The sequence below is a fragment of the Ornithorhynchus anatinus genome, chromosome X1, assembly GCF_004115215.2.
Source record: "Ornithorhynchus anatinus isolate Pmale09 chromosome X1, mOrnAna1.pri.v4, whole genome shotgun sequence".
Taxonomy (NCBI): domain Eukaryota; kingdom Metazoa; phylum Chordata; class Mammalia; order Monotremata; family Ornithorhynchidae; genus Ornithorhynchus; species Ornithorhynchus anatinus.
In genome coordinates, this window is record NC_041749.1 from 33170759 (window position 1) to 33196085 (window position 25327).

At 48.6% G+C, this 25327-nt stretch overlaps 1 protein-coding gene across 1 annotated transcript in view; it reads left to right on the forward strand.

The window, feature by feature from the left end:
* The first annotated feature begins 848 nt into the window (after window positions 1-848).
* Window positions 849-25327, forward strand: part of CCDC69 (coiled-coil domain containing 69) — a 33735-nt gene continuing 9256 nt past the window's right edge. Inside the window, exons 1-3 of the mRNA XM_029051359.2 lie at window positions 849-1018; window positions 21737-21806; window positions 23395-23552. Coding sequence (XP_028907192.1) covers window positions 971-1018; window positions 21737-21806; window positions 23395-23552 — 276 coding nt within the window. The 5' untranslated portion in view covers window positions 849-970. The remainder of the gene's footprint in view (window positions 1019-21736; window positions 21807-23394; window positions 23553-25327) is intronic.

Sequence of the window (25327 nt, forward strand, 5' to 3'; positions counted from 1 at the left end):
TATCCACCCCAGCCCTTAAAACAGTGCCTGGAACATAGTTAAGTGCTAAACAAACACCACAATTATTATTATTATTATTATTCTGGCTCCGCCACTTCTCTGCTGTGTGACCTTGGGCAAGCCACTTCCCTGGGCCTCCATTACCTCATCTGTAAAATGGGGATTAAGAGTGTGAGCCCCACGTGGGACAACCTGATTACCTTGTATCTACCCCAGCGCTTAAAACACATAATAAGCACTTAACAAACATAATAATTATTAATTATTACATATTTACTATGTACCAAGCCCTCTTGTGGTTGTTACTTGTTAAACACTTACTATGTGCCAAGCACTGTTCTAAGCGCTGGGGTAGATACAAGGTCATCAGATTGTCCCACGTAGGGCTCACAGTCTTTATCCCCATTTTACACATGAGGCAAATGAGGCCCAGAGAAGTTAAGTGACTTGCCCAAAGTCACACAGCTGACAGGCGGCAGAGCCGCGATGCGAACCCATGATCTCTGACTCCCAAACCCAGGCTCTTGCCACTAAGCCACGCTGCTTCTTCCGAGCCCTGGGGTAGATACAGGGTAACCAGGTGGTGTAGATAGAGGCTAACCAGTTTGTCCCCCGCCCCTTGGGGCTGAGACTTTGAATTCCCATTTTCCGGATGAGGTCACCGAGGCCCAGAGAAGTGACTGGCCCAAGGTCACAGAGCCGACGTGTGTTAGAAGAATACTAAGAATAGGTCGTGGTCCCGCAGAGGTGTGGCTGCCCTGGCCTCTTAAGGAGTCGTTCAGAGGGATTGGGGCGTCGCTTCTCTCCTGGTATTTACGGCGCCCCGCTGCCTAGGGTTAAGGCGGCTCTTTCGGGTTCAGATTCGGGGTCTTAGAGGCAGCTGGGGACCAGCCTGCCACCTCCCCTCCCGGAGGGGGGTTTATTTTGAGGGGAGGAGACCCTCCCCTGGGACACCCCCGAGGAGGAGGGGATGGGCTGTAAATGCAGCAAAACGTCCTGCTGCAAACCCAGGAGAAAGGTAAAAGAGCAACGCCGGGCCAAGTTTGCTTTCTCCAAAGTGCGGGGTCCGCTTCATTGCGGGGGGAAGGGACTTCGGGGGTCGTCTCTGGGCCATCGTCCTTTTGCATTTCAGATAATCAAGCGGAATCAGCCGGCGGAGAGTGGGGGCGATTTGAGTCTGTCGTCCCCCCCCACCCGGCTCCTGGTCTTGGCTTGGAAGGGGAAAACCCGACCCTACTTTAATAACAAAGCCACGGGGGAGACGGTGGGGGATGCCTGCTGCCAGATCGCTTTTTCTTTTAAGAAAAAAAATAGTATTTGTTACGTGCATTCATTCGATCGTATCTTTCCATTCAGCGGTATTTATTGAGCGCTTACTGGGTGCAGAGCACTTTACTAAGCCGTTGGAAAGTACAGTTCAGCCACGGAGGCTCGCAATCTAGAAGGGGTGGAGGGAGAGACAGACAACGAAACAGAACAAAAACAAGTAGACAGGTTATGTGATTACTATGTGCCAAGCTCTGTGCTAAACGCTAAACCGGGGCTGGGCAGGAGCCGACAGAGGGAAAAGCCATCGCCTTCAATAAGTTAGGAAGGGGACGGATGCTTGCAGGATGGGGTCGGGGGGAGGAGGGGAAAGGGGAAAAGCATTGGGGTACATACTGGGGGGAGCAGCAGATTACGCAGGCAGAGACGGGCTTCCCCAGTTAGGGTGTGAAATCTCTCCCCTCTCGGAGAGCCATCAGGAAAAGCTCCCGATTCGAGACCTCCTCCTCCCGTTACCTGGGCTTCAGGCAGGTCCTTGACATTCATTCAGTCGTATTTATTGAGCGCTTACTATGTGCAGAGCACTGTACTAAGTACTTGGAATGTACAGTTCTGCAACAGATAGAGAAAATACCCACCCAACAAGGGGCTCACAGTCTGAAATGGGGAGACAGACAGCAACTGTCCGGACTGGTGGTAAAAAGGGTGAAGAAAGAGTTTGGGGCCTTGGGGAGTTTGCTTTAAGTTGCACCATCGTTGGAGGAGTCTGGTTTTCTGGGTTCAAGGTAATAGGTTCAGGAACTTTACACTTACTCCTGGAGCAAAGGCAAGAGGGAAAGGGCAATAGCGACTCAATTCCTCCGGCCACGGGGTAGGGTGGTGGAGAGCAAGTTGTTTGCAGAAGTTCGACGAAGCGAAGCAGAAATGTTTAAAGAAGTGCTTCTGCCAGTCTTTCTTTTTTTTCTCAAAAGTATTTGTGATCACGAGCCCGAGAGTCAGAACACCTGGGTTCCAACTCTGTATCTGCCACGTGTCGGTTTGTGACCTTAAATTCTCTGTGCCTCAGTTACTTCATCTGTAAAATGGGGATTAAGATGGGGAGCCCCATATGGGATATGGACTGTGTCCAATCCATCTCATATCTATACCAGGGCTAGTACAGTGCTTGGTACCTAGTAATCACGTAACAAATACCATTTAAAAAAAGCAATCTGGCAGCAGGCATCCCCCACTGTCTCCCCCTCCAGACAGTAAGCTTATCTCGGGCAGAGAATGTGTCTGTTATATTGTTCTGTTGTATTCTCCCAAGCGCTTAGTACAGCACTCTGCACACAGTAAGCTCTCAATAAATACAATTGACTGACTGACTGCTTGCCGGCTCCGGTATTTGTTAAGCAAGTACTATATGCCTAGGACTGACTTAATCGCTGGGGTAACTCACTGTACTAAGCGCTCTATAGCTATAGATCTATATAGATTTATAGCTCTATGGGATAATCAGGGTCACCTGGTTACTCTGAAACTTCCAGCATAGTGGAGAGAGGTTGGAGAGGTTGTAATGACAAGCAGACCTGTTGCTCCTGGCCAGGGACATATTCAAGTATTCCCAAGAGGAAGATATGCTCTGCCTACACTCAGACATGAAGCGTGACCCAATGGAAAGAGTCCAGGGACTAAGAGTCAGGAGTTGGTTCGAGGCCCAGTTTTGGCACTGTTGGGCAAGTCACTTGTCTTCTCTGAATCTCTTAACACATCTGTAAAATGGGGTTGGGAGTCCCCGTGGAACAGGGGTGATGTCTGATCTCTTTGTACATACATACATTCATCTTTGTATGTACCCTGGCGCTTAGCACATGTTTAAAGATACGATAATCAGTCAATCAGTGGTATTTATTGAGTGCTGTGTGCAGAGCACTGTACTAAGGGCTGGGTCAAGTACAGTGCAACAGAGTTGGTAGACATGTTCTCTGCCCATAACGATCTTAGAGTCTAGAGAACTGTAAAAATAAGTATTATTTGCTCAAAACCTGGGTTGAACTCAGGTATGTAGGATACAAGCAAGCCAGCCTCCCTGTAAGGCAATGAACTGCAGAGCAGCAGGGAGTTTGGGAGAGGGTGGTTGGGTAGAGTTGGAAATCAAGCCGGTTCTTGGAGAATCTTCCATGCTCATAAGGAGGAAGGATTGGATTGGAACTTGGGTGGGCTGTTCGTCTTGTGTTGTGCCATTCTGACTGGCAACGTGAGGATCAGGAAGAGCTGCTACCCAGTGCCGGGAGGAGGGCACTGGGAGGAGATTGGGATGAGGTAAAAGGAAGGGAGGAGGGAGGAGGAGGAGGAGGGAGGGAGGAGGTGGTCTTGCTGGGAGGAGGTGGTCTTTTCCTGCCATGCAAAGTAGAGAATTTGGAGAACTTTTGCCAGGACTGCTGGGCAATTCAGAACTGACTCATTTCCTAGAGTTGCAATAGGGGGGACCATGGGTGGAGCCTGGCCTCTCCTCCTGCCTCCCAGTGGGGGAAGAGTCCAAGAAATGACTGGGGGGGAGGGAAGGGGTTTCATGAATGATGCTCCTGGGATATTAATCTGCAGCCTTGGCCTACCTCTGTCGCCTTGCTCAGAATCAAGCAGGGAACCTCAGGTTGCCCTCTCAGGCTTCAGGATTCATCCCAGACCAGCCTCACAGTCCCATAAGGGAGGACAAAACCCTCCAGGATACAGTCCACCTTCTACCCTGGATTAGGAATTATCTCAGGGAGGCAGAATCCCTTTGGATTTGTGTTTTCAGAATTAAGCTGGAAACTCGCAGAAGTCAAGGACGAGGTGTAATCTTGACTATTAGCCCAACCACCTCATATACCCTCTGGGAGGCTCAAGAATAATCGGTGACTGACTGAATGACTGGTTGCCCCTCTCTGATTAATAATCATTATGGTACTTGTTAACCACTTACTATGCATCAAAGCACTTTTCCAAACACTGGGGTAGATACAAGATAATCAGGTTGGACATGGTCCCTGCCCCAAATGGGACTCACAGTCTAAGTAGGTGAGAGTAGGATTTAATCCCCATTTTGCAGATGAGGAAACATGATGATGATGATGATGTTATTTGTTAAGCGCTTATTATGTGTCAAGCTCTGTTCTAAGCACCTGAGGTAGATACAAGGTAATCAGGTTGTCCCACATGGGGTCACAGTCTTAACCCCCATTTTACCGATGAGGGAACGGAGCCACAGAGAAGGTAAATGACTTGCCCAAGGTCACACAGCAGACAAGTGATGGAGCAGGGATTAGAACCCATGACTCTGGCTCCCAAGCCCGGGCTCTTTCCACTGACCACGCTGAGAAATTAAGTGCTTGCCCAAGGTCACACAGCATACCAGTGGCAGAACTGGGATTTGAACCCAAGTCCTCTGACTCCCAGGGCCAAGGTCTTTCCACGAGGCTATGTTGCTTCCCATGGTACTGATTGATAGATTGGTAGAGATCCTTGGTGTCTAGCTAGCCCAGGGCACACCCCCGCTCAGGGAGGAAGTAGGTAGCCTTCTCGATTAATTTTTAATCTCCCCACCTAATATCCCCCAACTCTACATTAGCCACCTAGGTGGTGAAGTTCTCATGAGAAGTAGCATGGCCTAGTGGATAGAGCACACGGCCTGGGAGTCAGAAATCCTTTTTCTGCCAATCGTCTGCTGTGTGACGTTGGTCAAGTCACTTAACGTCTCTGTGCCTCAGTTCCCTCATCTGTAAAATGGGGATTAAGACTGTGAGCCCCATGTGGGACAGGGACTGTGTTGAACTGATTTATTTGTGTCCATTTCAGCAATTACCCCGGCACATAATAAGAGCTTAACAACTACCACAGTTATTATTATTATGAGCTCCTGTCACACTTATGTATTTTTCTTATAGTGAAGAAACCTGGGTTCTAAGCCTAGTTTAACTGCTGACTTGCTCTGTGACCACAGACCTCATGGTCTATGGACCATAGACTTGACTGCACAGAGCCTCAGTTTCCTCATCTGTAAAGTGAGGATACCAGTTCTTACACTGTGAGTCCCACATAGGGAAGGGAATATGTCTGATGTGATGATCATGTATTGAATCAATGCTCGACACATTGCCTTGTCTCGTCTTAAACTGTTCATCTCCGACCCATAGCGAGTAGGTGCTTAATTAACAGCACAATTAAGCAGCCATAATTAAGTGATTGAAAGTTATAATCCTGGTTCTTCCCACCCTTGAGCAAGTCTTGCCCCTTTTCCTGACCTCTGCAAAGCCGGCACAGCTCTCCTCAGGCCAGCTGAGCTGGATAGCAAATCCACAGTTGTTTGGCCGAATGTGCGGCGGAAACCCCGAACAACACTCCCTTTAACTAGTAGTCCTGGATTCCCCCTCCCCTCCACCCTGCTCGGAGAGCGTGAAGTTGCCTGAGCCCGAGCCCATACATGGCAGCCGGGACAGATGGGCTTTTTTGTTTAAAGTTCATTCCAGCTCTGATCCCACTGGACTGTGGTGGTGGGTGGACAGTTCCTCCTCCAGGTGCCAGGCTTCCTTCCATGGGGAGCATGAGCTCATGGGATATTTTTTTCTGGGCAAACACCTTCTCTGGTCCTGCCGGTTTCCTCCCTGGAACTGGGTGAGCAGCCCTGAGGGCAGCCCTAAGCAGTGCTGCAGCATCAGGGATTTAGATTAGAGCTTTCTGACCCAGTGAGGGGTTTTAGTTTTTAGGATGGGTGAGAGGGGAAGATTATGGATCCTCCTCTCTAGGCAGAGGATCTGGTTCTAATCCCCGTTCTGCCACTTGCCTGTTGTGTGGCCTTGGGCAAGTCACTTAATTTTTCTGTGCCTGTTTCTTCATCTGTAAAATGGAAATAAATACTATTGAATGAATGAAATAAAATGCTAGTTCTCCCTTCTACTTAGACTGAGCCTCATGTGGGATAGGGACCGTCTAACCCACATGATGGTCTTGTTTCTTTCCCAGCATTAGTACAGGGCTAGTTTCAGAGTAAGCGTTTAACAAATCCTACAATTATTATTATTATTATGGAATGCATAATGGAAAGAGCACGGGCCTGGGAGTCAGAGGACCTGGGTTCCCTGCATCTGCACAATGGGGATTCAGTACCTGTTCTCCCTCCTGCTGAGACTGAGCCACATGTGGGACCCGATGATTTTGTATCTACCTGCCATGGGTGGCTCAGGGGTTCATACCCCAGCACTTATTACAGTGCTTGGCACATAGTAAGCACGTGACAAATACCACAGTTATTATTTTTAATTATTATTGAGCCCTATGGAACTCTGCCCCAGTGAGCCAGCAAAGTGGTTCCTCCAACTGGGTGGGCGCTGGTTGCCGAGGGAAGAGGGAGGAGCCAAATCTGCAAGGATGGCCAGCCTCAACAGCCACTCTATCCACAGTGGCTGGTTGCAGCCTTCTCAGGGAGTGGGAGGAGCTGGGGAAGGCATTGAGCTGGAATGGCAATTTAAGAGGCAGCAGAAGGGAGGAAGGGTTACTGTCCCATCAGCTGGCCCATTTCACTGATTGCTTCTAATTGGAGCCTTTTTTAGCCAGACTTTTTTCCAGGGGTGGCCCAGTATGTGCCCAGAGAAGGTTATTAAACTACAGTAAGATGGATGGGGATTTACCTTCAGCTGGGTGTGTGGTGATTTGCAACTTGGCCACATCCTCTTGCTAGTCTCATGTAATTGGGGGAAGGCTGACTGGAGAGAGGGTGCCCTAAAATAGCCTCCCAGATGGCTGTAGCTTCAGGTACCTGGGCAGGAGCAGACCAGTCTGGGGGAATCTTCACAAGAGTCTGACCCTTCTACCTATAGGGCCCTACCACTTCCCACCATCATTTATCCGGCAGTGAGGGCTCATTGGGTGAAGAGCCCTGAGCCAGGCGCTGCGGGGAATTACGAAGGAAAATACAGACCCGTCCCCTACCCATTCAAAGGTGCTGATGCCATTCGCAGAGAATCAGAGTGGCATGCCAGGTGACACCATTCTCATAAGGCTCAAGGAGGGAAAGAAGGGTGTGCCTAGGCATCAGCAGAGACTGATGCAAATACATGCTTCTAACCAAATGGCCCTGAGCTTTGTTCTCTAAACACGCAGTTCTGCTCAGTCAATCTATCTAAACACCCTAAAGTCTGCCCAGTGATTATCTGGGGCCAGCCTGCACTTACTGGACTTTTTAACACCGCTGTGTACATCCCAGCCTTCTTCTCCAGAACCTGAGGGACCGGTAGGCAGAGGCTGCCGTCCACCTCTGTCGCTCTTCACTGCTTGAGATGGTGGGACATTTGTACTGTACCTCCACTTTAGGCTTTAGTGGAACTTATGTTTATAAAGCTGCTCGCTGCCTAGCCAAGGGTGCAGGGGGGCAGGCCCTCAGAGCAAAGGGAGAAAGGAAAGTTTAAGCAAAACAACACCTGATGTCCAGATCATTCCCCTTAGCCTGCCTCTGGGGTACCCCAGCCTTCTCCCCGTCCCTATGACCTCTCCCCTGAGCAGAGACAGGGGAAATAACCACAGGTCAGACCTTCTTCCGACCCAAGCTGCAGAGAGAAACCAGGGCCCCCCCTTCCTTCAAGGCAACAAGGGTTTCTCCATCATTCAAATTTTGTTCAAACTTCAAACAGAGACCTTCCCACCCTACAGTGATGCCTCCCCTCAGGCTTCTGGCATTAACCCCATATACTCCGTGGCTTGCTCTTTCCTTCATCCTACTTGTTCTCCCCTGGCAGTTGATCAATCAGGGTATCTCTTAAGTGCTTATTGTGTTCAAAGCACTGAACCTGTCCCCTGGGAGAATACCATAAAGTTCTTAAATGCCATCCCTGCCCTCAAGGAGCTTGTGATCTAGTTGGGGACACAGACATTAAATTACAGGCAAGGGAAGCAATGGAGTATAAGGATATGGACAAAAGTGATGTAAGGGTGGAGATGGGTATCAAATAGGGAGGGAGAATAGGGTGGGGAGATGAGAAGTTAGTCAGTGAAGGGTTCCTTCAGGAGATGTGATTTTAATTGGGTTTTGAAGGTGGGGAGAGCTGTGGTCTGTGAAGAGGGAGGGAGTTCCAGGCTGGAAATCACAGAAATGTGAAAGAAACTCAGGGTTTCTGAAAGCCGACGTTCAAAGTTGATGGCTTTCCTGTGAGTGCTGAAGGAGAGAGAGCCCCTTAACCTTTCTTGCTCCCAGAACCAAGGGAGCGTGGGGACAAGATGTTTATATCCAATCTTCATTTTGGTAGTCTTGAGGGTTTGATGGAGGAGAATGTGTCTTTGCCATTGTACAAAAATAGGCCAGGAGCAGCGTGGCTCAGTGGAAAGAGCACAGGCTTAGGAATCAGAGGTCATGGGTTAGAATGCCAGCTCTGCCACTTATCAGCTGTGTTACTGTGGGCAAGTCACTTAACTTCTCTATGCCTGAGTTACCTCATCTGTAAAATGGGGATTAAGACTGTGAGCCTCATGAGGGACGACCTGATTACACTGTATCTTCCCCAGTGCTTAGAACAGTGCTCTGCACGTAGTAAGCGCTTAACAAATACCAACATTATTATTATTATTTCTGCAGTTCTCCGGGGACTAAATGTCAGCATAGAGTTGGATGGAGGTGCCCCGAGGGTAAGGCTTCCCGAGGGTGAGTTTCCCCTTGGGAGCGAGTTGAGGACATCTCAGAACCCTGGCCTGATTATCTGGCCCAGGATCCAGGTGACCTCAGGAAGATGTTCTTCCTGCCACCCGCTCTCCCTGCCAATCCTCCTGGCTTGGATCCCACCTTGCTTGAAATTATCCTTTTCTTTTCCTAGTGACAAAAATATTCTCCACATATTTGGGACTAGCCTTGCAATAAGGACATACCTGTTCTCCTGTTCACCCAGCATATTTACTGGCCCTCCAATCTCCAGCAAATGAAGCGATAGGGGCATTCTCTTCTGCAGCCTGGCATATGTTCTTACTCACCTTGGGCTGTTTGTGGGTGGCTTTTTGTAAAGTCGTTTTGTAATAACTCAGTCTCCTCTCCTGAAGCTGAAGCTGGAAAGGGTTTCTTGATCCCTTTGGAGAGGTTTGATATTGTACATGTCCTAAGAGAGGAATCCTGCCAAACACCCCGTGTTTTCATTTCACCTGAGTCTTGTGGGGTCCTCCAACTTTCCTCTCCCTTTTGTATCATAGTTTCTTCACCATAGTCAAGTCTCCCCTTGTGGCAGGGCTTTCTTGGCCCATGGGGGTACCAGCCCCGGGTTCCCTGGAATAGGCCCGGGCACCCCTGGACTTCAAACTTATTAGAGATTTAAAATGTAAAGTTGCATAAACATGTAGATACTGGCATTTCTTGAGTTGTAGCACTGGAGTCCCAGCCTTGCTTTCTAAAGCCCTACTTAGATTGTCCTATCTGGGTTTTCTTTGTTTGATTTTTAATGATACATATTAAATGCTCACTACATACCAGATGCTGTACTAAGCATTGAGGTAGATACAAGATAGGTTGGACACAGTCCCTGTCCCACATTGGGCTCACATCCTAATTTGGAGGGAGCATATTTAATCCCCCATTTTACATTTGAGGTAACTGAAGTACAGTAACGGAGGCAGGGATAGCTTTTTCTAGGATGATGGAGGCAGGGATAGTTCTGGCTAGGATGATGGAGGCAGGAGTAGTTTTGACCAGGATGGTGGAGGCAGGGATCTCTTGGGCTAGGATGATGGAGGCAGGGATCGCTTTGGCTGGGATGATGAAGACAGGGGTACCTTTGTCTGGGATGACAGAGGCAGGGGTAACTTTGATTGACACAACTACTCTAAAGCAGGGGTAGCTTTGGTTGGCATGTCTCTTTGAAACATCTCCAAGCCCTCAGAAAAGACTTTTGGTCCACCAGCCGGAGGTGATCCATGGTGGCATTTCCAATACTTCTCTGCCCACAATTCCTCTGCTGGCTTGTTTGTTCATAGGCATAGAAACAGGCCTTAATTTACCTTCTGCTCTTTCTATGGGCCTGGCTCCATTTCGGGTGGGTGCTCGATCCTAGACCTTTTGAGGAGCGTTGCTGTCCTAGTGCCAGAGATGTTATTTGCAGGTCTGTCCATAGGGTCAGTGTTAGGCTGGGTGGATCCTGAGCAGAGGGAGGCAGGGGGCCCCACCCAAAATTCACTCCTCTGCTCCACATGCCGGGCAAGTGCACACATGCCCATAGGCGCTGCCCACACCCTTCCACACCAGTTCTGTGTGGGTTACTTTGAATGGGAACTGGCTATGTTGACACGAGTAAGAAGAAGGGCAGTAGGAATGAAGCTGTGAAATCTTCTGAGCAAATAATCCTCTAAACTGTAAGCTTATTATGGACAGGGAATGTTTCTGTTGTATTGTTATGTTTTACTCTCCCAAGCACTTAATATAGTGCTTGGCACACAGTAAGCACTCAATAAATATGATTGACTGGCTGAAAAAAAATACCAGTTTTCCCAATGCATATGCTGTCCTCCAGTAGTGTCCCTCTGCTTCTCCACTCTTTTCTCCTGCTATAGTCCATCTTGCATACTTTGCTTCTCCTGAACTGATCTTCTAACTACACCAGGCTTAGACTGTGAGCCCATTATTGGGCAGGGATTGTCTAAATCTGTTGCCAAACTGTACATTCCAAGTGCTTAGTACAGTGCTCTGCACATAAGTGCTCAATAAATACTATTGAATGAACCAGGCTCAAAATTCAAATATCCCTTGCTCACACCTATCCCCCTAAATGAAAATCTCCCTCATAGCAGCCAAATCCTGTCTGTCCTGCCTTTGGAGCCTCCAAGAAAACCACTAACTCCAACAGGAGTCCCCAGACTAACTTCCAATCTTCCTGATCTCCACAGCTACCTTAGTATTCATGCATAATCAATTAATCAGTGGTATTCACTGAGTGCTTACTTACTGTGTATAGAGCACTGTACTAAGCGCTTGGAAACATACAGCAAACTTGGTAGACATTTTCCCTGCCCACAAGGAACTTATTGTGTAGAGAGGTAGAGAGACATTAAATTATATGGGGCTGGGGGTGAGGGAGGGAGGGGTGGTGAATATCAAGTGCATAGGCAATGAAGGGGAAATGAGGGCTTAGTCAGGGAAAGCCTCTTGGAGGAGGTGGGGTTTTAATAAGGCTTTGAAGGTAGGGAGAGTGATCATCTTTTGTATATAAAGGAGGAAGAAGTTCCAGGCCAGGGCCGGACGTGGGTAAGCAGTTGGTGGTGACATAGACGAGATCAAGGTACAGTGAGCAGGTTGGCATTTAGAGGAGCAAAGTGTGGGGGCTAGGAAATCAATGAGGTAAGGTAGGAGGGTGCAAGTTGATTGAGTGCTTTAAAGCCTAAGGAAAAGAGTTTCTGTTTGATGCCGAGGTGGAAGGGCAACTACAGGAGGTTCTTGAGGAGTGGGGAGACGTGGACTGAATGTTTTTTTCAGAAAAATGATCCAGGCAGTAGAGTGAAGTAAGAACCGGAGTGGAAAGAGGCAGAAGGCAGGGATGTCAGCAAGGAGGCTGATGCTTTAGTCAAGGAAGGGTAGGATAAGTGCTTGGATAGTAGCAGTTTGGATAGAGAGGAAATTGGTGGATTTTAGTTCTGTTGTGAAGGTTGAACCGACAGGCTGAAAGAGAGAGATGAGTCAAGGATAATGTCAAGGTTCAGCTTGTGAGACAGGAAGAATGGTGGTGATGTTTATCATGATGGGAAAGTTGGGAAGGACAGGATTTGAGTGGGAAAATGAAATGTTCTGTTTTGGACAAGTTAAGTTTGAGGTGTTGGCCGGAAGAAGGGATGTCCTGAAGTTATGAGGAAATGTGGGACTGCAGAGGAGAGAGGTCAGGGGTGGAGAGAAAAATGTGGGAATCTATGTAGAGATGGTAGTTGAAACTGTGGGAGCTAATATGTTCCTTATGTGTCTTTGTTTATTCATTTGTTTTATAAGTACCACTGGTTATCATCTGTACCCATTCTGTTACCTATTGTGACTGTGGGTGTCACTTAACTTCTCTGTGCCTCAGTTCCCTCATCTATAAAATGGAGATGAAGACTGTGAGCCTCACGAGGGACAACCTGATTGCCCCGTTTCTACCCCAGTGCTTAGAACAGTGCTCTGCACATAGTAAGCACTTAACAAATACCAACATTATTATTATTATTATATTTGGCAGTTAGAGTCTAAATCCCTCCACCTGCCCTGCCCCCTCCCATTATAGTGTCAGCTCCTTGAGGACAGAGACCCAGAGCCTTTTATAACTATGGTTTGATTCCCAAGTACAGAGAAGATGGGGAAGAGTGCTCAGGGCAAAGATCCAGGTCCCAAGTATGGAGAAGCAATCAACCAATCAATCAATCGTATTCATTGTGCACTTACCTTGTGCAGAGCACTGTACTAAACACTTTGGAGACTTGGTAGACACGTTCCCTGCCCACAGTGAGCTTACAGTCTAGAGGAGTGCCCTGCATTCAGGAAGCCTTCAATCAGTGCCGATGTTGAAGATAATGCATACCCTCTATCTATCTTTGGCAATGGATAGTTATAGTCTTGAGTTGAAAGCTTTGGGAAGTGGTGGGGTTTTTTTATGGTATTTGTTAAGCACTTACTATGTGTCGGGCACTGTCCTAAACACTGAGGTAGACAGAAGGTTGGAATCAGTCCATGTCCTACATGGGTCTCACAGTCTCGGTCCCCATTTTTATAGGTGAGGTAATTGAGGCACAGAGCAGTTAAGTGAATTGCCCACAGTCACACAGCAGATAAGTGGTGGAGCTGGGTTTAGACCCAAGTACTCTGATTCCCCGGGCCTGTGATCTTTCCATTAGACCACACTGCTTCAAGTTTTGGTGATGTCTAGCTAGCTGTAAGTGGCATAAACAGATGGATTCACAAGAAATTACTCTGAGGAGGGAAAAGGGGGATGGGGGAAGGAGGAGGGGGGAAAGAAGGAGAAGGGTGCAAAGGCTCATGCTATTGACCCAAAAGCAGCAGATGGAAATTAGCATCATACTCGCATGTCATCTTTCTATCATTCTGCATTGGCATCCCCTCAGAACCTGCCCTTTTTCCCAGATTCCCATTTCTCCCGTTGCATCCGGTGGGCTGAATGGCCCGGCTAGGCTCTCCCAGGCCCTGATCTGCTACCCTGCCTCAGACCCACGGGGTTGGGCTGCCTCAGCTCACCCCAGCTGTCCTGGGCCAGATTTGAGAGCCGGGATGGTCGAGGGGGACAGACTTCATACCGCTCCCCTTCTCTGGTCACTATAAGATAAGAGCACATGTTCCAAAGTCCTTCTAGGGATGTCCAGAACAGGACCCTCTGAGCGCTAGGCCTGCCCTGCTGGGCGTCGGCAATTCCTGATGCTACAGCCACTCTTCTGCTCAGGAAGGCACTTGGCTCTGGCCCAGGTTCTGTTAATTTGGTGGCAACTGGCCTGTTGGCCCAGTCAGGTGTGAGGCTGCTCTTTCAAGGGCAGGAGAGAGCTCAAGGCCTCTCAGCTGGAGCAGGGAACCCAGATCCTGGGAAACTAGTCACCTGAGGGCCCCACTCTTCTTGCCCCTCTGAAATTCCCCTTGCCCCATCCCCAGTGAGTCCCTGCCAACAGGTGGCTTGTTGTTTCACCCACTCCCGGTCCATCTTTCATCCCAGTTCCCAAAGCTCTTTACAGGACAAGTAGAGGAACACAAAGAATGATTATACCGTAGAGCCTGGAGCTCTTTAATTAAAAGCCCAGCATTTTTCTTGGATGGGTTTCATCTTCTGAAAAGCAGGAACTGAATCACCTGATCTTTTTGGGTCCTTTCTGGGTTCCTCTCAGCTCTTGCATTCTAGGTTTTGGTGATTCCAACCCCGTTACCACAGGCACTTTGCCAGGCAGTAAGGTTAAATAAGGTCCCTTCTAAATGTGATAACATCACCAGGGTAGTAACTGACAGCTGGATTCTTCTTTCTCTGGAGGAGGTCTGCAGAGTCCACCGAGATCATTGGTCCAAAGTAGTCAAACTGCCCATTTTGCAGGTGGGGAACCTGAGGCCTGGTGGGGAAGGGCAGCAACGACCGTCCTGCCCTGATCTTTCCCACACAGCCTCCGAAACCTGAGCTCTGGGAATAGAATATCCTGGCTGTGCTGGGCTTCCGTCCCCGGACGGGGTGGGGGGGGCTCACCCTCCCCTGAATCCTGCATACGAGGGCGTTCTGCCTCAGACACACCCGGTCTCTAGGCCCCCAGCTGCCTCCCCCACGTCCTCCTCCGCTTCCTGCCTTGCGACTTCAGCCAATCAGCTTTATCTCAAATCTGTTTTCAAATCCTGTACCTCATTGCGACAAAAGGGCCCCTCCCTTGTAGAACTTCAACACAGGAAACAGACCTAGCATCAGTAGCACAAACAGTGGGAAAGTACGGCAAGACTCGTAGGGCATCAGCCATTCCCATTTCCTTCCCCAAGATTTGGACTGGTTCCTGGGACCCCTTAACGGCAGACTGAACACCATCTGCTCTGGGTGGTCTTAGGCATTTGCTTTCCCCCGAGGCGGGAGCCTGAACCTGATGACCTCTCGAGTTTTCTTCATCTAGTATCTCTGACTCTAAAAGGGAGAACAAGGTTGACTCATAAAGTCCATTTCCCTGCATAACTCAATGACTGATTAGGCTCAGCAGAGCCAGGTCTGTTGAGTGGTTAACTGAGAAAGTTTTTTCGGTAGCTACAGTTTGAGCACTTTGACGGCAGAATCTTCAATTAATGCTGCTGTTTGCCCAGCTTTCCATCTCTCTCTTTGAAAGGAAGGACTCAGCGAGGAAATGAAGAAGCAGCATAGCCTTGTAGAAAGACCAGTACCTGGATTCTAATCCTGCCTCTGCCTATTGCTTGCTGTGTGACCTTGGGTTGGGCAAGTCATTTAACTTCTCTGTGCTTCAGTTTTCCTGTACTCTCTCCTACTTAGACTGTGAGCCTTATGCAGGACAAGGGACTGTGACCAACCTAATTAATTTGTATCTATTCCAGCGCTTAGAACAGTGTTTGGCACATAGTAAGTGCTTGTTGATGTTGTTGTTGTTTTATGCTGTCGAGTTGTGTCCGACCCATAGCGACACCACAGACACATCTCTTTCAGAATGCCCCACTTCCATCTGCATTTGTTCTAGTAGTGTATCCATAGAGTTTTTTTGGTAAAAATATGGCAGTGGCTTACCATTGCCCACTTCTGCATAGTGAATGAGTCTCTGTTCTCGACTCTCTCCCAAGCTTAACAAATACTAATTTTAAAAAAATGACTAGACAGTTCTCAGAACTCCTTCTTAGTCAGTCGATAATCATACAGCACACTGATCTAGGCGCACTTGGGACCACACAAAAGAAGTAAAAGAGGCAGCCCCTGCCCTTCAGGAGCTCCCAATCTAATGGGGGAAGACAAGTGAGAGGAGCAGGAGGGAAAAATAGGTATACATGGTTGCTTATATCAATCAGCAGTATTTTATTGAGAGCTTACTGTGTGCAGAGCACTGTACTAAGCACTTGGGAGAGTACAATAGAGTAGGTGGACACAATCCCTGCCGTCGATTGCTTAGAATCTAGTGCTAAAAGTGGCTGTGGGGAAGACATCACCCAAAGTGGTGGAAATTAATCAGGGAAGGGTTCCTGGGAGGACTTCAAAGATGGAAGAGCTGTAATCTGGTGGATTTGAAGGAGAAGCGAGTTTCTGGCATGGGAGATGACATAAGCAAGAAGGTGGAAGCAAGAGAGGCGAGAGTGCGATGTAGTAAGACTGTGAGCTTGGGAACTTGGAAGAAGCATATCTATTAATGGTATTTCTTGCAGAGCACTGTACTAAGCACTAAGAATTGGTAGACATGTACCCTGCCTACAGTGAGCTTTACAGTCCAGAGAGGGAGACAGACATACATATAAATAAATTACTTATATAGTATAGAGAAGACTATGAGCTGGGGGTATAGCTATGGAGATAGCAGACGTATATATTGATGTTGAAGAGCCCTGAAGCCAATGATCAGGACCTCCTGTTTCCTGGCTTTTAGGATTTGATGGTATGAGAATGCCCGACACAGGGAAAATTACCAGTGATCCAAATGGTTATGAAGAGTCCATGTTTTGCAACTAGAAACTAAGATGGAGAGAAGGGTGTTAAGAAGAAGTTGTATCTAGCAGGAGACTAATGGGCTGTAAGAACTGAGATTCTCTAATATCTGTCTCCCTTTCTAAACTGTAAGCTCATTGTGGGCAGAAAATGTGGACAGCATTAGCACCAGTTCTGCTAATGCTGTTGTATTGTGCTCTTCTTGCCCCCCGCACATAGTGAACGTTCAATAAATACCACTGATTGATTGTTAATGAAACCTGCTCTTGGAGGTGTCTACTTTTGCGTGCATCCACCCAGAAATCTGGCCACAGTTTCCTTGTTCCACTGTCAGTCAATCAGTATTTATTGAGTGCTTACTGTGTGCACAGTACTTTACTAAACATTTGGGAGAGTACACTATAACAAAGTTGGTAGACATGTTCCCTGCCAACAGTGAGCTTCTAGTCTAAAGCTTACATTCTACAGTCTATACTATCCATCTCTCCTTCATTCTCAGACGCAGAATCCCTTGGGCTGGTCCAAGTACTGTTTTTGCTCAGAGGGGGAAGCCCACATTTTCTTTAGATGGGTCCAACTATCCCCCTAGGCAGGAGCGAAGTACAGCCATGTGCTCCAGAGAGGAGGGAGAAAGAGAAGCACCCTGGTGTAGTGGATAGACCACGGACCTGAAAGTCAGAAGGTTATGGGTTCTTATTCTGGCTCTGCCACTTGTCTGCTGTGTGACCTTGGGCAAGTCACTTCACTTCTCTGTGCTTCCATTACCTCAGCTGCAAAATGGGGATTGAGACTGTGAGCCTTATGTGGGACAAGAACTGGGTCCAACTTCCTTGTGTCCACCTCGGCACTTAATACCTGGCACAAAGTAAGCGCTTAACAAATACCACAGTTATCATTAAAAATCCCTTCCCCTTTAAATATATATAGCTTTACAGGTGCAGCCCCAAGGAGGTGGATCATCTCGGCCAAAGCCAAGGTGTGAGTTTAGACAGCAGTCTGCCATCTGCAGATCAGTCATCTGCCCATCCTGTGCAGGAGGAGGGGCAGCTCGGTGGACGGCAAGGGGGAGGGCTGTTCCACCCACTTCACTCCTCTGCCAGTTGCCACGTAGGCTTCCTGCTGGCGGCAGCTGGGAGCAGATGTGAGCTCCGCAGAAGGAGCAGTAGGTGGTGGGGAGGTAGGCTGTTGGTGCTAGCTAGGTACCCTCTGTTGCCAGCAGGGTCACTCCAGGCCAGGACCAGAAAGCCCAACTCTGTACCTCAGATAAGGGGCTTATCTGTTCCACACTGGAAGGAGGAACAGGTGCGCAGCCTTAAGCTCCTGACTGGACTGGCCTGTAATAACAGCACTCCTGTCCCCCACCGCCTGCCACCCCACAGACAAGTCATCCCCTTGCTGCCTTGAAAGCAAAAATCCCACCAAGATCTGTTTTTCATTCCCCTCTTCCAAACTGCTCACATCCCACCAATATCCAGGCCCAGAATCCCAGACAGATGTCAGTAACCAGCATCTACAACCCTTAGGGGAAGCAGCGTGGCTCAGTGGAAAGAGCCTGGGCTTCGGAGTCAGAGGTCATGGGTTCGACTCCTGGATCTGCCATTTGTCAGCTGTGTGACTGTGGGCAAGTCACAACTTCTCTATGCCTCAGTTACCTCATCTGTAAAATGGGGATTAACTGAGCCTCACGTGGGACGACCTGATTATCCTGTATCTCCCCCAGCGCTTAGAATAGTGCTCTGCTCAGCGCTTAACAAATACCAACATTACTATTATTATTATTATTATTCTTCTCCGAGAGGTTCTAGTTAGTGATGACCAAGAAGGTGCCCCCTGGCGACTTCCTCATTTCCCTGGAAGCCATCTCACCAGTGAGGGGCAAAATTTCTGTTTTCTAAGAACAGCTCTTTGGTCTCCCCAGAAGGGAAAAAAAAAGATCAAACTGACCCCAAACCTTTATCTTGAGCTCCTTGGAATGTGTATTATTATTATTATTATATTTGTTAAGAACTTACTACGTGCCAAACCCACTGTACTAAATACTGAGGTAGATACAAGATAATCAGGTTGGACACAGTCCCTGTTCTATACAGGGCTTATAGTCTACGGGGGAGGAAGAAAAGGGATTTAATCCCCATTTTACAAATGAGGAAATTGAAGCACAGAACTGTTAAGTGACGCACTCAGGGAAACACAGCAGGTGAGTGGCAGATCCGGAATTTGAACCCTAGTCCCCCAACTCCCAGGCCCATGCTCTTTCCACTCGGCCTTTCCCCATTTTCCAGATGAGTTCAGTAAGACGACCCGGAGGAGTCAGGTGCCCAGGCAAGATACAAACTCAGTTGCCTTACCATGCAGGCTCTGACCGCTAATCCACACTGCCCATTGGGGTGCAGTTCATGGAATGAGTGAGGAGCGAGGAAGAGGAAGGAAAGAGCTGGGAAATCAAGTAAGAATAGTGCAAAAGAATGCCATCACCTCTCGCCTCTCCCTCAGAAAGCATTAAAAATAAAAATGAACTCACACCCAGGGCCGCTTCTGCCAAGTTTTCCACCCTCAGTGAACTTCTGAAGTGGATCCCTCCTGAACCTGCTACCCTGGACAGGGAGAGGGGAACCGTGGCCCCATATTAAGAACAGCCTTGTCTGAGAGGACAGCTGATCGCCTAACAAAGCATTCCTCCACTGATAGCGTCATTGTTTGAACTGTGGCAGGGAAGAGGGGAGATTTCTCAGGGGCCAGATATTGGTGGGACAGAGCTTCGTGCCTGTGATTGCCTTTGATTTATTGTTATTTCTCCTTTTCTCATTCCTGCTGAGGCTCTGCTCTTAGCCTCGCGCTATTTCTGGACTCTGCAGGAGGCTATAAAAAGCAGCAGAGTTTGTGTGGGGATGGGAGCTGTTAACTGATTTGGGCCCCTCTGCTGTCTCGTCTTGGTTCTTGCCAGCAGGCAGGTTGTTCTGTGAGAAAGGAGACTGGAGGGAGAGAAGATCTTGGGGGGCCGTCGGGGCTTTGGGGTTGATCAAAATGTCTAACTCCCAAACCCCAAAGTTTTGCAAGATGCTTTCTCTTTCTTCCCGCTGGGTTTCTGGTTCTGCAGCTCCTCCCGAGACTCTCAAATCCCCAACATCCTCTCCCACTTCCCTGCCACCCTGCCCAACCTCCTCACCGGGAGTTTGGGATAACAGTAACCATGGTACTTATCAAGTATTTTACTGTGTACTAAGTACTGGGGCAACCCAAGATTATCAGATTGGACACAGCCCCTGGGTCACGGGGCTCACAATCTCTAAGAGGGAGAGAGCAGGAAATTTGTTTCCATTTTTCAGATGAGGAAACCGAGGCCTAGAGAGGTTAAGTGACTTGCCTAAGGTCACAGAAGAGGTCAGTAGCAGAGCTGGGTTTACAACACAGATCTCCTGAGCCCCAGATTATGCTTTCTCCCCTTGGCCACGCACTAAAAGCTATAGCTGGAGGAGACTGACAGGCAGCCTGTAAGGTTGCAAACAGAATGCCAGAACAGCAGGGAACATCTCAAAAACGGGAAGACCAGCAGGTCTGCAGGTTGGAGACAGAGAGAGCTCACTGAATGGTCATATGTTACTACTACTATTAATAAGGAATAATAATGTGGCATTTATTAAGTGCTTACTACGTGTCAGGTGCTGTACTAAGTGCTGGAGTGGATACAAGCAAATCGTATTGGACACAATCCTGGTCCAACTTGGGGCTCACAGTCTTAATCCCCAATTTGCAGATGAGGTAACTGAGGCACAGAGAAGTGAAGTGACTCACCAAAGGTCACGGAGTAGAAAAGTGGTGGAGCCAGGATTAGAACCCAGGTCCTTTTGATCTCAGGCCCGTGCTCTATCCTCTAGGCTATGCTCCTTCTCATGTTGTTCTCATATGTTTGAGATAATCTGTTACCCTTAATGATTTGCATATGCTCCCCCAAGGTATTCTGGACAAATTCTGTTATCTGAGAGAGAGAAAAGAGACATCAGATAGTTCCCTTTTGTCCTTGGGAGTGGTATATAATAATAACAACAACACAAAATAATAATAATAGTAATTGTAAAGCATTTACTATGTACCAAGCACTGGTACATGGTAGCAATCATATCAGACACAGTCCCTGTCCCACATGGGGTTCTGAGAGGGAGAGCAAGTATTTAATCCCCATTTTACAAAAAAGAAGGTGAGGCACAGAGAAGTTAAATGACTTTCCCAAGGTCACCCAGCAAGCAAGTGGTGGAACTGGGGTTAGAATCGAAATCTTCTGACTCCCAGGCCCGTGCTCTTTCCACTAGACCACACTGCTTCTCATGCTGTGACATTGATGATGGGGCAGGTCCCTCTGCCTGGTTACAGAATTTTAACACCACTTGCCACATTAAGCAGCCTTTACAAAGCATTGCTTTTTTCGGACTTCAGAGGAGAAACTCTGTAAGTAGTTTGCCTATCTTTGTTAGACTGTAATCTCCTTGAGGGCTAGGGCCCTCTTTCCTCCACGTCCCTCCAAGTGTTTATTTCAATGTCTTTCACCGGAAGGGTGCTCCACAAATGTCAGTTGACAGTGACGATGAAGCTGAGGTTGGCCCAAGGTGACCCAAATGCACTCTCAGAATGGAGCAGGAAATTTCCAACAGCCCAGAATTGGGGCGGGACCTGGCAGGTGTTCTGTAGGAGGGAAGGAGGCATAGAGTTAATGCACCCCAAGCTGAAGGAGGGCAAACAGGATAGAAGCACCCCCAAATGGGGAGCGAGAGCTGGGTGGGCAGGGTGGTGGGGAAAGGCTAAGAGAAGCCACGAGGAAAGAGCAGCCTCCAAAGACTGGACTCCCAGATCAGCCCTGCTCCAGGCACCCGGCCTAACACTTAAGCTGCTGTTGTTGTTGCTGCTGCTGCTGATGTGGGCATAGGCAGAGGAAGGCCAGGAAAAAAGACCTGGTCAAAGTTGGATTTCAAAAAGCATTCCAACTGATAATAATGGTATCTGTTAAATCCTTACTATGTGCAAAGGATTGTTCTAAGTGCTGAGGTAGTACCTTCCTGTCCCTCATGAGACTCAGAGTCTAAATAGGAGGGAGAGCAGGTAACAAATCCCCATTTTACAGATGAAGAAACTGAGGCACAGAGAAGTGAAGTGACTTCAACAGCGGGCAAATGGTGGAGTTGGGATTGGAATTTTGGTTCTCTGACTCCCAGGCCCGTGCTCTAACCTGGAGGCCACGTTGCTTCTTGACACTGCCATCTCCCAAGATTGGTGTTTCCCATCCCTACTATCCATGGAGTCAACTCACTTCCTAAAAAGTTCTCCCATTATGTATGCCAGGATGCTGAATTCCAACTTTTGTGTTTCTCTAGAGGCGACAGAAAGCCGAGCAGCTGCCCAAACCGGAGACCCAGGAGTTAGGCTCCTTGAAGGCAGATTCAGGTGAGAGGCACCTCCATACCTTCCCCACAGGAGTTTTTCAGTGCACAAGTAGGTCATCGGGTACAGCATTTGCACAGTTGTAGTCACAGGAGCGACTATCCAGTCAGATATGCTCGGGCTCCAGAGGTGCGTTCCATCCCCGTGACTGCCAGTGGATCAAACCTGGTCTTCCCACCGGATCCATCACAGGGATTCCTCTACAGACCCACACCAGTGGCCTCATCTTTCTCCAGAGTACCTGCCCTCAGCCCAGCACCAGAGTAAAGCTTCCCTCTGGCAGCAGGGATGAGATTAATGGCCTTGCCTGAGGCAAAAGAGAAAGAGGAGGGAGACTTTGCTCCAGCTCTGACCAGACCTCCTTGGGCAAGCTCCACAGAACAGCTCCTGTTTCTTGTCCCGTATCTGACAGCTCCCTGCAAAGTGGGGGACGGCTCTCCTGTCACGTCTGATAGTACATGTAGAGGACACGTACAGAACATCACAAGCCGAGTGGTTCAACATCCTGGGAAGAGAGGATGTGGCCGGCCAGAGAGAGCTTGGGTGACATTTGTACCTATTCGTCAAGACGTCAAAAATTCCCGAATCAGCTTTGCAAATGTCTCCCCACTGTGTTCAAATGAAGGGCTTCCTGATTGGTTCTCATACCTCATAACCTTCTTACTCTGTGCCTCTTCCCTGGACATTTTCTCCAAGTGCTGTAGGTCTCACAGGAATATGCTTGCTCTTAAGCCACAAGAATGGACAGAGAACTTAGGTCAAGTGAAAGCTTTCCAGGTGCTGCCCTCAGCTCTTGGGTCGCTCCTCTCTTTGGGTTGAGGGTCCAAGACAACAACTCAGGTTTCTTGTCCACCCAAACTGTCTGCAACATGTTTGCCCGTGGGGGCCAGTGTCTAGGCATCAAGTAGAAACTCTTCACCAGAGGTTTTAAGGCACTCGATCCCCTTGCCCCCTCCTATCTTACTTCCCTGATTTCCTCCTACAACCCAGCATGCGTGCCTCGCTCTTCTTCATTCAATAGTATTTATTGAGCGCTTACTATGTGCAGAGCACTGTACTAAGCGCTTGAATGCCAACCTACTCACTGTACCTCGATCTCATCCATCTTGCCACTGACCCCTCACCCACGTGCTGCCTCTGGCCTGGAACACCCTCCCACTTCATATCCGACAGATGATCACCCTCCACACCTTCAAAGCATATCTCCTCCAAGAGGCCTTCCTCAACTAATCCCTCATTTCCTCTTCTCTCACTCCCTTCTGAGTCTCCCTTGCACTTGGATTTGAACCCTTTATTCACCCATCCCTCAGCCCCACAGCATTTATGTAAATAGCCATAATTTAATTTATTTATATTTTGGTCTGTTTCCTCCTCTAGGCTGTGAGCTCATTGTGGGCAGGGAATGTGTCTCCAACTCTGTTATATCATACTCTCGCAGGTGCTTAGTTCAGTGCTTTGCACTCGGCACTCAGCAAATACATGCCATGAATTGATTGACTTGAATTTGACTGTTCCAGAATTTTTCCCCAAGATGACTGCGTGTTTTCAGCTTCCACTCAATCCCTCCCCTGGTTGGTGTTTTCTCTTGCAGGACAAACCTCACTTCTTTGCAAGGAGACAGCTGAACTTCTGGAGAAGCAGCAGAGGGAGATTTCCAGGATCCTCCAACAGCATGAAGAGGAAAAGGAGAGGTTGGAGGCAGACCATCGAGCGGACAAGGAGAAACAGGCCCAGGAGATCAGAGTCCAGGTGGGTTTACCTATCCATTCCTTCCCCCAACCCACCTACCCAGCTACTCCCCATGAATCCAACCTCTCCACTTATGTCATATGATAATGATGGTATTTATTAAGCAATTACTATATGCCAAATACTGTGTTAATTCCTGGGATTAGATGCAAGATAATCAGATTGAGCACAATCCAATTGGGCTCACAGTTTAAATAGGAAGGAAAACAGATGTTGAATCCCAATTTTACAATGAGGAAACAGAGACATGAGGAAACAGAGGCACAGAGAAGGTGAGTGACTTGCCCAAGGACACAGCCAGAAAAGTGGAGGAGCCAGGGTTAAAACCTGACTCCCCTGACTCCTCGGTCTTTTTTTAAAAAATGGTGTTTGTTAAATGCTTACTGTGTGCCAGGCACTGTACTAAGTACTGGGGAGATACAAGCTAATCATGTTGGACACAGTCCATGTCCCATGAGGGGCTCACATTCTTCATCCTGTTTTTTCAGATGAGGTAACTGAGGCACAGAGAAGATAAGTGACTTGCCCAAGGTCATGCAGCAGAAAAGTGGTGGAGCAGGGATTAGAACCCAAATCCTCTGAACCTCAGGCTCGTCCTCTTTCCACTAGGTCAAGCTGCATGGTCTCCCCATGGTACCCAATTAAGTGTTTCCTGTAAAAAGCTCTTTCTTAGCTCTAGTATGTGTTCCCCCTCTAACAATTAAGCCCATTTCCTGGCTCTCAACCCAATGAGGTTGAAGACAGCTAGTCCCTGGCCTTGCTATAATAACTGAATAACTTTTCTCTTACTGCTGATTCGGATTATCCTTTGGGTGGGGCTACATTTGGAATTAGGGTCAGTTCCCTTCCTACCCCTCCATCCCACAGTTCTGCTCTTAGGACCTCAGATGCTGTGTCCTGGGAACACCGCTAACCCTGCTCCCGCCCCCTCCATTCGTCCTCAGGAAGGCAGGCAGGCCTGAGCTCTCCTGAGCGGCCCGTCTCCCTGCCGCCCTCAGTGCCACTGGCCATCCAGAAAATTCAGGGATGGGCTGAGAACTCATCTCCCCAGCGTCAGGGTGAAGCAGAGTTCAGGGGTGGGGCGGGCCCTCCCCTCCCGTGCGCTTGAACAAAGGCCGGTTGGGTTGGCTGGTTGGATGCTGGCTGGCGTCCGTTGGGAGTGACTCATCCATCCTGTCAGAACTTCCAGTGTAGGGCGTCCCCATGCGGGGTCAGGGTGTCCACTTTTGAGGCTGCCTTTTCCCAAGTTGTACAGGCCTCGAGGACCCCTCCTCCACATAGCCCTTAGGAGCCCCATCCCTCTGTGGAGGGGCAGTATCCTGACCTACAGGGCTTCTTGTTCGAGAGCACCAGGATCACCATTTGGGATCAGGTGGACTGGGAGGGCAGGAGCAGAAGCCTCTTCCCTTATTCTCCTGCAAGTAAGGCTTAAGATCTGGAGAGCAGAGAGCTGTTTGGCCGAGGAGTGATTGGGAGTGCCTGGTTGGTTGCTCAGATGCCCCCTCCCCTAAAGCCTTCTGGCAAAGAAGCAGCGTGGCCTAGTGGACAGAGCACAGGCCTGGTTGTGAGAAGGTCCTGGGTTGAATGACCTTGGGCAAGTCATTTCACTTCTCTATGCCTCATTTCCTTCATCTATAAAATGGGAATTAAGACAGTGAGCCCTAGTTGGGACTGGGACTGTGTCTGGGACTGGGTTGTATTGACCCCAGGGCTTAGAACAGTGCCTGGCACATAGTAAGCACTTAACAAATACTGTAATTATTATTATTATTATT